General features: G+C 40.6%; 1 protein-coding gene across 4 annotated transcripts in view; it reads left to right on the top strand.

Annotated features, from left to right (window-relative positions):
* Positions 1-16,681, top strand: part of LOC118422684 (leucine-rich repeat serine/threonine-protein kinase 1-like) — a 32,513-nt gene extending 15,832 nt beyond the window's left edge. For 3 of the 4 annotated variants that reach the window (XM_035830379.1, XM_035830377.1, XM_035830378.1), the window contains 14 exons: positions 854-2,180; positions 3,227-3,339; positions 3,808-3,998; positions 5,434-5,698; positions 6,295-6,546; positions 7,054-7,176; positions 8,917-9,124; positions 9,584-9,714; positions 10,171-10,262; positions 11,684-11,941; positions 12,873-13,063; positions 14,403-14,486; positions 15,045-15,239; positions 15,786-16,681. In XM_035830379.1, coding sequence (XP_035686272.1) covers positions 854-2,180; positions 3,227-3,339; positions 3,808-3,998; positions 5,434-5,698; positions 6,295-6,546; positions 7,054-7,176; positions 8,917-9,124; positions 9,584-9,714; positions 10,171-10,262; positions 11,684-11,941; positions 12,873-13,063; positions 14,403-14,486; positions 15,045-15,239; positions 15,786-15,970 — 3,615 coding nt within the window. In that variant the 3' untranslated portion in view covers positions 15,971-16,681. The remainder of the gene's footprint in view (positions 1-853; positions 2,181-3,226; positions 3,340-3,807; positions 3,999-5,433; positions 5,699-6,294; positions 6,547-7,053; positions 7,177-8,916; positions 9,125-9,583; positions 9,715-10,170; positions 10,263-11,683; positions 11,942-12,872; positions 13,064-14,402; positions 14,487-15,044; positions 15,240-15,785) is intronic. The other variant, XR_004831948.1, reaches the window with a different exon arrangement.
* Positions 16,682-16,845: the final 164 nt, after the last annotated feature.

Raw genomic sequence — 16,845 nt, 5'->3', positions numbered from 1 at the left:
TCATCAACACAGACTTGTATTCTGACGTTCAATGCACGCGTACCGTCCGCTACCGCTCAAATGTCCCTGTCTGAACTCCAAATCCTCGCAAACTACAATTTCAAACCGGGCACAGGGTAACATATGGCCACTGTAAGTCTGTAATATGCATCTGTTTGTGTATAAACGGGATTGCAAGGCCCCGCTTATGAATATTAACTAGCATTCGCCTTTCTCGTCGCTGATTGGCTGGCGTCCATAAAGTAATTAACTCTCGTTCTCCCCAGACCGCTTGCACCTGGCACCTGTGGGCTCTGGGGTCACGGGAGTTCACGGGAGAAGGCCGAAAGAAAACCAATTTCCCCTCAGAAAAGTGCAGAAATTAATAATTTGAAATTGGTTCGTGCCAAAAATTTTACTTGGATCATTTTACCAACTATCTAATGCCTATATACACCAAGTTTAAGGTCATTCCACTGTAATTCAATGGTACAGGGGGTCAAAATATACCGTTGTGGTCAAAACGTGACCTTTAAACTTCAATAAAATCATTTTAGAGGCAGATATGAAAAAAATGAGAAAAAAGCACCTCGGTATTGACCCACTCTACTCTTGTGCCAAATTTCAGGTCATTCGGTCCCGGAACGACGGAGATGATTCGATTTGAAGATTTGACAGGAGAAAGAAAGAAAGAAAGAAAGAAAGAAACATTACGAATACAATATATTTCACCATACCATATATGGTATGGCTGAAATATAAATACATGTTTCTTCCTCTGAACATTATGAATTATTTCTTGTAAGATCATATCAATTCTTATTAGACAATGTGCTCCCTCAGACTTTGTTTTGTTTTTGATGTATAACTACAGATCACAATGAAGAGGAAAGGAAAGAAGTCAAAGGCTATGCTGATGAAACCCAACAAGGTCTTTGTTACCAGCAAGCCTATCCACATCTCCCGTCGTGAGAAGATCTCTACGGGCAAGTCTACCTTCTACCCAGGTGCCACCTCCTCCCCACTACCTGCACCACCTGCTAAAGAAGATGTAAACGGTAACAATGAAGAGAGAAGAAACAAGCCCAAGGTGACGTACACCAGCCAGTTCCTTCGCTTCTACCTCATGTCGTACTTCCCGAGCGGGTTCTGGTCGAGGCTGATCACGAGGGTGTTCGCCGACGACCACCTGTATGAGATAGCCTCTGCGTGCTTCGAGGCAGTTAGCGGGAACATCGGAGATGGTCCGGTACAAGTACTGATGGAGAGTCCACACTGGGTTTGCTGGCAGACTGGCTTCAAGCTGAGACACTGTAACGCCACACTCCTGACAGTCAAGGAAGTCATCGGTGAAGAAGACGAGAGAAGTAAGTACTCCACTTTAAGGTTATCGACCCGTGATGTGCCCAGCATGGCGGGATATCACGGAGGAAAGCTCCAGATTAGCGTACCGTTGTCAGAAGTCAGGTACAGCTACACGCACACCGTGTCCACTCCCTCCAGTATCAGCGAGGAGGAACAGAAGAAGATAGTGCTGAAGACAGATGTCGCTATTGCTACGAGGTTACTCGCAGTCGTAGTGGACCATCTGGACCTCCTCCTGCAAGACTGGTACGCGGACATCGGCGAGCGTTTCCGTCAGACGTCCCACGGTCTCTACCTCGTCCGAAGGGTCATACCGTGTCCGAAGTGTCACAAGGCATTCAATGTTCCTGCTAAACAGCCCAAGAAGAAACACAAGGATGTCCACCATAGAGACGAGGCTTGGGAAGTTGTGAAGGTTAGTCCACAGGACCATGAGCCATATGTGTCAAAGACTGTTGTTTCCCCCATCAAGGATTCAAAAGGTGTTGCCAATGGAAAGTCTTTACAAGCAACAGAGAACACTAACACTAGTGCAACAGTGCCGTCAGTAGCCAGAAATGCAGAGGAAGAGACAAAGGAAGATCTGCTGTTCCAGTTAGAACTATCCACAGAGATGGACAGAGTGGGAGATGGTGAAAAGGATAACAGCATGGCTGTAGCTGTGAGAAAGTCAGCACCTGATGTATTGAAGGAAGAAGAGCACACAGAACCTAAGAAACCACTGAGCCTGACTTTTGTAGATCCAGCCAAACCTGCTACAGAAGGATCCAGCCAGAAGTTGTTAGAGGGTCAGCCTGGGAAGCAGAAAAAGGGAAAGATGTCGAGTACTGTACCAGGTAATGTCATTGTCTGTCATGTATTGTGTTTCATTTGGTATATGGTGAATGATCTAATTATTGGTAAGGGCCAAAGCATTGAAAATTTGTCATCAGCTATAACAAATAGGGATTTGTCCTTGGTGCTGATCTGTTATCACCTACCCTGCCTACCCCTAATATAAGAACATGGGTTTGTCCTTGGTGCTAATCTGTTATATCTACCCTTCCTACACATAATATAAGAACATGGGTTTGTTTGTCCTTGGTGCTAATTTGTTATCACCTACCCTCCCCTCCCCTCCCGTGATATAAGAACATGGATTTGTCCTTGGTGCTAACTTGTTATCACCTACCCTCCCCTCCCCTCCCCTGATATAAGAACATGGATTTGTCCTTGGTGCTAACTTGTTATCACCTACCCTCCCCTCCCCTGATATAAGAACATGGATTTGTCCTTGGTGCTAATTTGTTATCACCTACCCTCCCCTCCCCTCCCCTAATATAAGAACATGGATTTGTCCTTGGTGCTAATTTGTTATCACCTCCCCTCCCCTCCCCTGATATAAGAACATGGATTTGTCCTTGGTGCTAATTTGTTATCACCTACCCTACCCTCCCCTCCCCTGATATAAGAACATGGGTTTGTCCTTGGTGCTAATTTGTTATAACCTCCCCTCCCCTCCCCTGATATAAGAACATGGGTTTGTCCTTGGTGCTAATTTGTTATCACCTACCCTACCCTCCCCTCCCCTGATATAAGAACATGGATTTGTCCTTGGTGCTAATTTGTTATCACCTCCCCTCCCCTCCCCTGATATAAGAACATGGATTTGTCTTTGGTGCTAATTTGTTATCACCTACCCTCCCCTCCCCTGATATAAGAACATGGATTTGTCCTTGGTGCTAATTTGTTATCACCTAACCTCCCCTCCCCTCCCCTGATATAAGAACATAGATTTGTCCTTGGTGCTGATCTGTTATGCCTACCCTTTGTTTGTTTTTCTGTCTATGTGGCTCCATACTTGCCTCTCATTTAGTTTTGTACTTTTCTGTCTGATTTTCAGCTGCCATCACAACATTCCAATTTGATGACCTGGTATTCCAATCTCTGAGTCAGAAAGCAGTGGAATGCCCCAGACATGGAACTCTGCTGCTAAAGACTTTGGTGCCAGATGTGGTAAGCTTCAAGATAATTTTTTAACCTAAGTTCTTTTTTTTACAACCAGTATAGGTAACATCTGAGTAATGTGGCTGATTACGTGCTCAAGGCACCTCCTCAAACATGAGACCCTCATTTTAAGTCCATTCCAAAAGACGAATGCAGTGAAAGACCAGAATACCTTTCCCTGATATCGAACCGGGATCTTCCAGTTACCAACTAATTGGAACCAGGCGCTCAATTGTTAATCCACTACCAATTGAGCTACAGGGAACCCTAGATTATTCTGGACATAGAATGCATAGAAGACTTTCTTGTGATACATACATGTACATTGTACCTCAGATACCTGACACTCAAATACAATTCAAAACTTTTTTTAACTAAAATGTCATACTAGAATGCATTGTCTACATGTACAGTAACTGATATCAAAGTAACCGATATGATGATAAACTGGTAACAAAGAACAAAATGTGTTCCCAGATGTTTGAGGATATTGCCTCCTACCTCCTCATGGATCCCTCCGAGATCACCTCCCAAAGGCTTCTGGGTACAGGGGCCTTTGGCTTTGTGTTCCAAGGACTCAGAAAGACCAGGACTGCCCCGGGAACAAGTGTGGCCCTGAAGATCCTGGAACCACGGGACCCTGGGAAGGAGGCACCTGACTCTGCAAAGTATGATGCAGTTGATTGTGTCTTGTGTGCATGTCTAAATTAGTGAAATTTATCCTTTTTATAACTTTTATAACCTTTTTATGATCTTCCTTCAAGGTCTACATGTATTTTCACTGCAATTTTGTATGGAGATACATGGTATATAGTAAAGATGTCATGTAGCTCTACTGTATCTTTGGGGTGCAACCTTCTTTGACAATAGACCAATCCAACAGTGCTGCCCACCTTTGTTTATGAAATTTTTTAAGGTAGAAATGCAAAACAAAAAGATACAAGAATGATACAAAATTTGACTGACATATGCAGCCACTCTCTCATTGGCCAAGCCAGTAACTGCCATGCTACTAGTATCATGATAGAGAGTGAGCATCGGTCTATTTTTGAGACCAGTATGTAGGACTGAATCAACCATTTTTTTAGGGCCCTAAAATTTGGAAAATGCTTTAAACAGTATTACAAATTCAAGAAAAGAAATGTAAGAAAGACTGTTGATGCTGTATTATTTTGTTTAAAATTTATCTATCTTAGTTCTAGTAGTTCGAGGTCATCATAGTGTGTCATTGGCCAGCATTTTCAGGCTGGTACTTGACCTCAATTTCGGCCACCTTATGTAAGGACAGGCACGTGTAAATACTGACTTAGAGCTGTGTTTACATTGTCTGGTTCAGGGGACAAAAATATTTGTGTCAGGTAAATAAACATGTCTGACCTTTCACTTAAAACGTTTGGAGGTAAAAATAGGAAGTGTTTTGATTGCATATCAATCATAGAGACTGCTGAAAAGGGAAGTGTATAATTCAATAGATCAACATTTAATAGATACTGTACTGCTGTCGTGGATACAGTGTGATTTTATACTTATATAAGCTTGATATAAGAATAAACAATAGTAAGAGTTCAGTCCATTAGCTTCAGGCTGAATTTCACATGGGCCATCAGGTATAGATTTTATATCTGTATATAGAGAGAGAGTGAGAGAAAGAGGAAATACAGTAAAATACAACATGGAGATTTTTTTTGATTAAACGTTACTTGCTAAAATATGGTTATGATGTTTTCAGTGAGTTTGTCTAATTTCACTAATTTGTAAATCTGCAATTGGCATCTTTTTGATGAAAACATGTACATCAGTCTTCAGAATTTTGGCATCTAGATCTCTTGTATCCTGTAAATAGACAAACGGAGATAGCACCCTTCTATATTATACTACATACTAGACATCTTTGCAGGCCCTGCTTGCTGATAAAACACTGGAAAAGCTAACAAAAGATATTGATTAAAGATTTCACTTTGCACAGGAAAAGAATGCCAGTGTGGATAAATCATTCATTGATGATGATGACAGTAATTTAAAGGTTACTATTAATGGTGTCATTCCTGTGATGTACAAACTAAAAGCTTGACCTATTTTTTTGTAAATCTTCTGCATCTTTAGGAAGGAGTATGCTCAGCACAAGAGGAAGTGGACCCAGGAGCCGACCTGGGCGGCCTGTAAGGCCTACTGTACCGTACGACAGGAGATGATGGTCCTGTCATCCCTCACACACGACCACATCGTGTCCCTGCTGGGGGTGTGTCACCAGCCCCTGTGTCTGGTGTTAGAGCTGGCCCTGAGGGGGGCGCTGGACACCAGACTGAGGGAGTACAGGAGGGAGGGGGCCAGGCTGGACCCATGTGTGGTGCAGCTCATCGTGGTGCAGGTTAGGAACAGTTGGTTCTTTCAAATTAGTTAAAGTTGCTTTCTAGTAGTATCCAGTTTTGGATTACACTGCTGTTGGGATCCCTGACACAGGGGTAGGCAGCAGTCAGCTAGTCTTCTCACTGCACTTCCATGCAGCTCTCTCCAGTGGGCTCAACCTCCTCCTGTTGCAAATTGGAGTTTCAGTTTATTGCTAAGACTTTGAAATGCTGAAACTCTTTCAAGTTTTTTTTTTCAATTCAGTAATATTCAAAGAAAGTTTGATACATGTTTGGAGAGTACACTGTGTCTGTTGCAACTCAGGTTATGAGAGAAGGCTGAAAACTTACAACACAGCATTGTAGTTATCAGATTTATTCCATTCATACAAAGCTTTGTAATAACGATTAACCCAGGCATGGGGTTGATCCTGATTCCCAAATCCTGTTATGAACAGTATGACTCTCAATTCGCCAAACCACTTAGGAAGGTACTTGCAATTAGTAAATCTCAATTTGTGAATCCTGAGATGAATGGGACTTTATTGAAACACATGAATTATAAGATAAGCTGTCATTGAATATTTTTGGATGAAAATAATTTCATCTAATGTTTCAGATCTCCTCTGCCATCTCCTACCTCCATTCTCACCGCATCATCTACCGTGACCTGAAGGCACAGAACGTGCTTGTGTGGTCACTCCCAGTGCCCACAGATGACCTGACCTGTCACGTTCACGTCAAGCTGGCGGACTATGGCATCAGTAGGGCAGCCATGCCCAGGGGAGAGGTCAAGGGTTTTGGGGGATCACCAGGGTACATGGCACCTGAGATTGTGCAGCACTATGGGATGGAGGCATACACTGAAAAGGTACTGTCAGCATTGATAAAACTTGTCTTTGTTTTTGGTTTGAGCTTTTATTCATTCGCTGTCCATTGAGGCCATGCAAGAAGAGGTAAGAGCCAGACAAAATACATGTATCAAAGATACAGATTACATGATTTAATTAAATGTAGTAATCCGTAAACTTAAAAAGTAACAATCAGCCTAAAAACATCTAAGAAGAGAAGAGTTGGCCCATGGTCTGTGTCTGTTCATTCGGGTCAAATAGATATTGCAGAATTCTCTCAAAGTAAGTTAAGAGAGTTGGGGCTGCACATGTGTCTGGTGAATGACTGTTCCAAACATTTAGTCCAAGTTGGCCTAAATAAGGATCTTCCATTACATTGCTAATAGTAATATGTGCTTTAGTTACAAAAAAAGAAGTTCCTAAAAATCTACCACAGGATAAATAAAGAATCCCTAGCTGATCCCTAATCATAGCTTGAACTCCAATCTGGCTACCTACCAGCTCTTTTATGTCCTGTTCCTCAATAGGTGGACTGCTTCTCCTTTGCCATGTTCCTGTATGAACTGCTGAGTCTGAAGCAGCCGTTTGAAGGTCTGGACCAGATCAATGACCTCATCCTCAGAGAGAAGAGACCACCTCTTACAGACAAGGTACTATTTGTGTTGGCCATTTGTCATTCATAAAGTCAAAGTAGCATTGCTTTTTGTTTGCTATGTTACGAGGGGCGTTCAATAAGTAATAACTCTGACCCACTTCCAATTGTTTGATCTAGACGAAACTTTGCATGTGTAATGATTCATATGTCTATAGTTTATGTTGCAAAAAAGAGCTCTGAAATAATTGTGGTTTCTGATTTACTGGTGTTTGAACTGAGTTAGGTGTGAAATGGACCAGGTGTGAAATGGAGCCAGTTGAGTGTCGCGCAATGATCCGGTTTTTGTATTTGAAAGGACTCACACCAATGGAGACTTTTGATGAAATGAAAGAAACTTATGGTGATGATGCCCCATCATATGACCTTGTAAAACGCTGGCATCCTGAATTCAAACATGTCCAGAAGTCTGTGGAAACAGCTCCCAGACCTGGTCGTCCCTCTTCTGCCATTGATGACGCATCTGTTGGAGGACCAACCTGGGGTGTCCTACAAAAACGGTGTCCAGAGTTGCATCAAACGATGGGAGAAATGCATAATTCTGGGTGCTTCCTATGAAGAGAAAGACTAATAACTGTGCCAAGTTTCATTAATCTCCTGCTATGGGAAATGAGTCAGAGTTATTACTTATTGAACGCCCCTCGTAAGTCTATTGTTGAGACTTTAAAAGTGTTAATGATATATTAATGTAAAAAGTTTTTGTTCTGATTTCTGATCGTTATTGGTGAGTTGACGTTTGAGTGAGAAGACGATTTATCTTACATTGCAGAAGGACTTAAAGACCAACCCCGTACTATAAAACCACCCAATAAATTCGGCTAACGTAAACTACTAGAGCTCAGTCTTCTGTTCACTGTGGTGGAGTTCACATCGGGGAAGGCTGGCTGAGACGGCTGACCAACACAAGTTTATTTTCAATTCAATTTTGATTATTAGGATACTACATTAGGTATTAAAATATGATTATACATAAAGCTTTACCTAACCCAGAATATAAAGTAATGAAAATGCTGGCTTGTCTTACTCTGGTACTGTGAGACATAACTGACAGTTACATGTACAGTCTACATAGCCCCTGTTGGTACACTTGCAAACAGACACCACATTATTAGCCATATTTCTAGACACATAAATATCAGAGCTAATTCAGTTATAAGGAAGATTTTCAAGTTGCAATCATGTGTAGATACAAAAAGACATTTTGATACAAAGTTGGCAGAGCAGACTTGAAAGTTTCAATTTGAACACAAGGTTGGTTTCCCAAAATTTGAAAGTCACTGTTATTAGGACCTCGATTATGTAACTTTGTTACAACTATCTTGATAATTATGCAGGGTTTGATAGTGTTTCCTTGAAAACCAGTAGAGAAAAATATTTGAATTTTTGACCAGTATTTTATGCTAATCTGTCCCTGCCTTTGTTTCCAGTGTGTAGACAGTCTGAGATTTTTATTAGTTTATGTATTTATAGGGGTCAATTCACCCCTCTAGCTGCTGGGATGGTCACAGTAGGGAGTACTTCCTTAGTGCTGTGCCCAGGGCACTCCTGTTTGGTCTTTAAGGTGTAAATTGATCAAAGCTGAGGTTAAGATTTAAATGGAGACAAGTAGTTTCTTTCTATTGGAATGGGTACTCTTAAAGGGCTTTGGTTCAAAATGTATTTACCAGGATTGATTTCTATGAGAAGGTGCTTTGATTTTGTACAATTTCTTAATGAATACTTTTATATGTAAATTCAGGAGAGAAGCTATCCAACCAACATCTTGGACATCATGAGCCTGTGTTGGTCACATGATCCACACAACCGCCCCCGTGCTGCAGACATTACCAAAGCTGCTAGGTGTGCCGAGTTCCCTCTCCTGCTGCAAGCGATGCCAGTGGCGGATGGCCCAGGGAAGACAGCACTCGTGGCTTGTGCTACTTACTCTGAACAGGTTCAAGTGATAGGTAAATTCACGTCATATTATCATCATTCAGGTTGTCAGTTTTGATTTTTGTTATGATTGTTATGTTATGTTCAATGGCCTCACAACCTTCTACAGACCATGATTGGAAGTTTGTTGTGAACAAGGTCATCTGTGGTTTGCAGTTGGTTGCCAAAGTTGCTTCTAGTCTATTATAGTCGTTTGCATCGGCCAACTATAGATTTTGCTTGTCCAACTCACTGCTGACCTTGGTTGGAGAGTGGTTGGAAGCAAAGCCATAAAAGGTCCTGAATGTGTGCTATAAGCTTAGTGTCACAGCTATTCCTTTTTTTTCGTATGTGGCTTTTGGATGTCAAACAGTTGTATTTACATGTAGGTGTATAAAAGATGTGAAGCAGTACAATCATGTAACAGGCATTGTTTGCTTAAGCTTGGGAAGATTCCTTTTACAACTTTGTTGCCAAATGTTTCGAATCCCCAGATGATGGTTATGGAGGTGCGTTAGAGCAGAGTGTGACCCGGGTGTGGCTGTGTAACCTGGCTCAGAACGGACCCCCCACACAGGTGGATGTACTACAGGTGGTGGATGGGAGGTTACAGGAGGAGGCCATGGTAGGAAAACTATTTGTCTATAAGTTTATGTCTATGGGATAGGTCTACAACAGAAGAGTGCTATTCCAAGCTTGTTTTCATGATAATCATTGTTCTCTCGACCTAGACTTCTGTTCTTGGTGTCGTTGATGTTCTTTCAAATTGTATTGTTGATGTCCTTTGCTTTAAACAGAAGTGATTTAGTCAATGGAACAGTAACTGTTGTTAATGTTTACTTTAAGTTTCCTGGAAGAGTTTTAGGAACAGGAATGATTGCTTTCAAAATTGATATTTTCATTATGAGTATTGACTTTTCAATGGAAGTGTTTTGGAAACAGGAACTATATCATGAAGTTTACTATCTTTACAATGTATTAAGTTGGTCTGATGATGAGAAGTTTTTGTATAGCTTGGTATAATCTGGGATTGTTATTTAAACTTGAAGTCATTTGTGTTTGTTTCCCTGATATCCTCCAGGCTTTTGAGGTGCCAGATGTGGTGTGTAGAGTGTGCATCATCGGTGATATGATTTGGATGGGAATTGATAAACCAGTGGTCCATATCTACAGGTAGATACACAGTGACTCACACAAAACTAAATACAACTGAATACTACTGAAGTTTTCAATGTCTTTGTGTACTTTGAAAGTTTTCCTCATATTTCTCAAAGGCAAAGGTCCATAGTCACATTTATAACATATCATATACATGATACATAAAAGGCAACAACAAAAAAAGTTTTTCATATGATAAAACACGGTGCAAACCCTAGGTGGCTTTTTGTAATATATTGATTTCTAATAGTTAACGGGAGGGGGCCATACTTCGACACCCGTTCTAAGTGGATGCGCATGGCTTTTGTCAATGTACAGTTTACAGTGAACTCATCAAAAACAAGTTAAGATTTTGTATGCATCCATATAACTGTTATTGAAGCTGTACAGATATATATTTCATTTAACAGTAGCGTTCCGCACTGTACTTTGACAGCGCACGAAACTTACGGCAGGTTTTCGGCTTGCGTCCTAGCAGAACGTTCCAACACAAAAAAGGGGTCCAAACTCCGACATAGTAACAACCAGACCATTGCCGTGCATTTTTAAACAACTTATGCAAAAAGAATAGCACTAAAAGTCTTCATTATAATTTTTTTGTACCAAATATGGGTCATATTTTGTATTACGCGACTTATTCAAATACGGTGTGTTAAAACGTTTACCTCTCACGGTGAGACCAACTTGCCGCAAACGGTGATGGCATTTTCGCTTTTCGGCTTCCTTGATTGCCTTTTCACCCTGTCTTCTGGCAGCAGCAATGGCTGCAGGATTTTTTAGTCGGTAGGGATCGATTTTTCTTGAATGTTTGTCCGCTCTATGGACGGGTTGACTAAGTTCATCGTGTTGAGCATCGCTCGCCCGCCGGCGTGCGTGATACTAAATATGGCGGGGCCCCGACTGCGTGAACATTGTGGCATCATTTAGCTCCGTTTATCCAACCCAGTTAAAGGCAAGACAGAACACAGGTATTATTTTTCGGAAGTCTAATAAACATCATTTCTATGTGTGGTGGTATTTTTTCACATGTCGTATTTTGCGAAGAATAATTCAAGAGTTTCCCGGGCCATGGTCTCCATACGTTCGCTCGTCAACTTGCACGGAAGGCGTCAAACTTGTGCAAGTTTTTCAATCGTTATCTGTGGGGCTTACTAACTTCGACACATACCCCGACTTTGTAGTTATTTACAACAAGGTTTAGGCTACAGCTAGCTGTACTTCTTACGTGCAGGCATCTATGCATTTCTCCGTAACAATGATTTTTAAAACCTGTCGAAGTTTGGACCCCCTGTCGAAGTATGGCCCCCTCCCGTTATACAACATAACTCTAACTTGGAAACCTTTATCTGGAAAGAATATTATAGATAAAAAAACATGTAAATGTAGTCAAAGAAAAATAAGTAAAAATAATCTTTTTTTATTTATGTTTCTATCAGATTGTCCACCCTTAAAAAAATGGAAACCATCAGCTTGTCCAAGAATGTGCGAAGAACCAACACAGTGCGCTCGATCCTACACATCCCGGACACAAGAACAGTGCTGGTGGCTCTGTCCCTGGGGACTGTGGTACAGTACAGGTACTCTGGTGGGGACAGCAGTACACAGAACAGTGGTCCAATCACTGTGACAGAAGTACACAGGGCCAGGTTGGAGTATCACACATTCAGCGCTGCCATTGTCAATACTGTGAACAGGTGAGCATCATTTTTTAGTGACTGTAAATGCAGAAACTTTCGCGGTGGATTAATGTTTGCGGTTTTTGCGGTGAAGCAATTTAAATTCACCGCGAACATTATTCCATAGCAGTAAGAGACTACAGTGCATGTTGCTACTGCGAACTACATGTAAAAATCACTGCGAAAAGGTCTTTTTCCCGCTACCGCGAAATTAAATCCCCGCGAATTTAAATGCATTTACAGTACTTTTTATAAACATCTTTCCTGATCATAATCTTTACTTTTTTTATAATCTTCTCTTCTGATAGAATAAAGATATAACAACACACTCTCCAAGTCTCGATGAATGATTGAATGGGTCAGCAGCAGAGTGGAGTTGGAGTGTAAAATAATGCATTTTATATTGTTTTATAATTCCTATTATTCCTATTAACAGCCTTTATAATTCCTATTATTCTTGGGGATTACAGTAGGATTATGGTAATGGATGAAATATCTTTTAATGTGACATTACTATGATATATTAGGCTTTCTCCTGATCCCTTGGGTACATTAGCTGTTGATAAGTACTTCCCACGACCAAATTATTTCATTGAAGACGGTATTTAAAGCATCCCTTGCACTTGGAATTGCCAATAAATTGTTCTGTACTAGCTGTACAACATGTATTTTTTAAAAGTTATATGTGCGAATGGCACATTAAAGTATATACATTAGGACTAAGAGCAACAGTTAAGCTCATATATATGTCTTAGTCTTCTGTTAATGTATAGTACTTAGTAGCATATGTGATGGATCTTTCACTATGATTTTAACAATCAAAATCACCAAGCTTAGATGCCTATGAGTAGTTGGAGAATTGTTGCTCACTCCACTCAAAGTTTCTACTTATTGTATTCATTCTTCACCATAGATATGATTTTACTACATGTAAAATATTCCATTTCAGGTCTACAGAGCTGTGGCTGGGAGGCTGTGATGGGGGGATGAAGATCATAGATGGAGAGTCCCTGGTTGTGCTGAAGGATCTGAACCACTTTGACCCCAAATGTTCCAAAGTCAATGTCATGCACCTGGCTACCCAAGGTGGTCCCGACAGACCAGGGGTGGGCGGAAACGTGTGGTCATACGTGTACCCAGGTACATTTCTATAACTTACAGTGATATTTTCTTGAATACCGTTTAAAGAGTTGAAGGTGAGAGGATTAAATTATGCAATGAGCAGTCCTGGGTAGAGTGCCCTTGCAGTGTTGCTTGTGTGTACCCAAGTATAGTAGTGATGTTTTCCTTTTGATTACCATTAAAAGCCATGAAGGTACACACACAGTTGACACTACTGCATGTTTTGTGTGATCTAGTGCTGTAAGCAATGGTCCAGTTGCTGCAACTATAACTTTAAACTATACTGTTCACAGTAGACGTCTTTTTGCCATGGTGAGTAGGAGAATAAATACCTGATTAATACTTAGCTAGCTAAAACTGGATTCAGAGATACAAATCTTAAAAGGGATGGTAATTCTGCTTGGCACACAATTCCAAAAGTAACCAAAACAGTAACCCTTTACCTGCAAGTGAACTTTTAACCTCAATACTAACCCTTTTTAAAGCATTTCCATTAGGCTTGGTCTAGAGTAGTTTCCAGCATTCATTGCCACACAGCCATGAATAGTTTATACATACTAATGGTGCATGTTCAAAGTCCCATAACTGATGAGTTTTACGACTGACAGAATTGTGCATACAGTTTGTACCAAAGTTTGCTATTAAGCAATATGCCAGCTGACATGCCTTAAACATGCCCTTGTGGTGTAACCGACCATGCGACATTAACCTACAGACACGGTAAATGTTTTATGACGTGTTTTGGATGTTGTCATGGGCACTAAAATTCAAGGGCACAGTCCTGAATCTAAGAGCTGTTTGGAGCTTTCGGGGAATTCAAAAAGAATGACTCAATTATTGATTTTGCACTGACAAATTGTGCCGTCAAGAAAGCAATTAAAAGTGTGATTAATCATTCTTCTAGGCTCAGCTGTCGCTGGGATGGAGTATATAAATTACAAGTGTGCACGTGGATCAGACGTGTAGTTCAATATGTACAATATCTCAATTGTTTCCGCCAAATTTGTCCATGGGAAAAATTGCAATGTACAATTGTGTCTCAATGTAGAATGCAAAGTATGCCATTGATGGTATAATTGTCCTTAGACTCACTCTGTCTAATACAGGGATATCAATGGAACCCTTGTACAATTCTGCACAGTGGCTTACACATGGAGGATATGTATTGCAAGGCTAGAGATATGGGTATGCACTGTGGCTGCAGTAATTAAATGACATCATAAAACCATAAATTCTTTTAAGTAGGCCATGTATGCTGGAGCCATGAAAATTTGTCCCTAGTACACGACATTGTACAACAGGTCAGAATCAATGCCTTTGCTGTACTTTATCCTTTGAAATTGTGCCTTTCCTGCAGGTACAACTGTTTACAAGTGGGAGGTGAACACCTGGTACAACACACACACCTTAGACTGTAAGGACCACCTGCCAAATCTACATGGTAAGGACTCAAAGGCATAAGGAGAAGAAAAATCTTACAGTCATTGCTTTAGTTACTAGAGTTGTCACACTTTGATTAACATGATTGTTTATAAGCATTATGATAAGAATAGGGCAAGTGTACACTCAATGATTCAAACCAAGATGCTATCAGAAATACAAACTTTGCATGTACCTTGTAACATCAATAATTGTCATAATTCCACCGGATGCCATAAAACTGTCATGTGAGAAAAATACATTGATTTATGATTTAAAGGGATGTACCAAAAATATGTAGCATCAGTAATGCTGACAGAGGTATATACACTTCAGATATTAGGTGTCAAAGACAATATTGAGAAGGCCTGTAAAACAATTTGTTCTTGATGTGGCAGTATTATGCCACCTGGAGGAATGATGAGACTTGTTGTTAGACACAGATAAGAAATATGATAAGACTTATATCGACTGAGATGTCTTACTATTTATTGCTGAATTTACAAGCTGTGAATGAAATAAACGTTAAGCCTCTTTATATGAAGATGTCTTAATTATGTATTCCTGGCACCTGTTACAGCTGGGTGCTGCCAGGTGTCCAGTCTGCAGGTGCAAGGTGCCCAGCTGTATGTAGGGACAGTCTGGGGTCACCTGCTTATCTGTGATGCCTCCAAGATGACCTGTTATGCACGGGTCATAGGTCATTTGGAAGATGTGAAGTACATCATCCCTGTGTCTTCTGGGATACAGCTGTCAGAGTCCTTACTACAGCAGGGTATGTAGAACAATGGAACCATGAAACATGCTATCAAGTCTTACACATTGCGTCATCATTCATTGTCTCTAATTTTTGATTTGCAAAAACAGTATTCTGTTATGTTTTTGTATGTCTCTCTGACAGAAGCTATGGCTGATTGCCATTGCTACTTTTTTGGAAATAGTGTAAAAACATGTACCTTTAAATTAGGGGGGGGGGGGCGGTAAGAGAGAAAAAAATGCATTTAAAGCTCATGGTTATAACAAGGACGTACGAAGAAGCACTTTTGCTATGTGTTTTTTTACTGTGAAGAGATCACTGCAAAATAGGTGGACATTAAACCACAGCAAAATTTTTCAATTAACATTTACTGCATTGTGGTGATTGTCAATACATCACCTTCTTTCATCTACTTGACTTAATATTTACATGTATTTTATTTAATTCCTGCCATCCTACTTTCACTAGCATTTGAACATCTTCATGACTGTATGGGTCCTAATAATGGTCAGTGAAAGTCACTGCACAAGTCTTCTAATGTAGCACTGTATTGTTTCTTCACAGGTAGAGACCCAGACACTCAAATCAGTAAGCAGCAGAAGAACCAGTTGCTGACCATAGGACAAGGCTACAACTACCTGCTCCAGAACCACATACAGGGGAGTCATGTCAAACAGGGCATACCTTCATCTGAGTCCATACTACTGGTGTGGGACGCTGACCGGTGGCATCTGGCTGGACAGTATTGAGGACCTGGTTGTAACTGGTGCACTGGATACCAGACCCAGGCCAGATGTCAATAATGTCTTTTTATGCACGGTTGTCAGGGTGTAAGTCGGGGGGCCTACTGTAGAGTTTCTTTGGAGCCCTAGAGCAGAGGAGTTGTGCTGTATAGGTCATGGAAACAGTCTGGCATCCAGGCTAGGTATCACAAGACTTGAGGATAGATTCGTTGAACTTTTAGGAAGGAATTGAGGATACCAGACCCCGGCCTAATCTTACTAATGTCTTTTTATGCATGGTTGTCAGGGTCTAACTAATGGAGCCTGCTGTAGAATATTTCTCTTGGGGCCCTATAGCTGAGGAGTTGGGATGTCTAGGGCCTGGAATCAGCCTGGCATCCAGGCTAGCAATCACAAGACTCGTGGATAGAATTGTTGAACTTTGGAGAAATGAATTGTTAGGCCTTTAGGACAAAAGGATATTATATTTTGGGATGCGTTGAAACATGAGATTCTATTACAGATTTAAAGACAGTTTTCCATGATCACCATTATTTCTATTTTAATTTTAATTTTTTGCTGACATTTGATTGCTTTTTTATGACCTATAATTGTGTCTGAAGGGATTGATAATGTATGCTTGATTGTAAATGAGATATTATCCTATTCGGAGAGTGCAAAGAGATATGGTAATGTAATACTGAGTGTGTAAATTGTGTTGCAATTCTTTTCAGGTCAACATATTGTGCAATTTCTGCTTTGGCCAAATGGTCCTTCTTACTACTTGTGTGAACAGCTGTGAATCAGATGAAAATTTTAAATATCTATTATCAATTTTTACATTTCCTTCTTCGTCCACCGCCATTTCTGGCCCATTGCAAAATTACTTTGGTCTGCATGAG

This window comes from Branchiostoma floridae, chromosome 9 (genome assembly GCF_000003815.2).
Source record: "Branchiostoma floridae strain S238N-H82 chromosome 9, Bfl_VNyyK, whole genome shotgun sequence".
Classification (NCBI taxonomy): domain Eukaryota; kingdom Metazoa; phylum Chordata; class Leptocardii; order Amphioxiformes; family Branchiostomatidae; genus Branchiostoma; species Branchiostoma floridae.
Note: the sequence above shows the minus strand (reverse complement) of the source record. Positions and strands in the feature narration are given on the sequence as shown.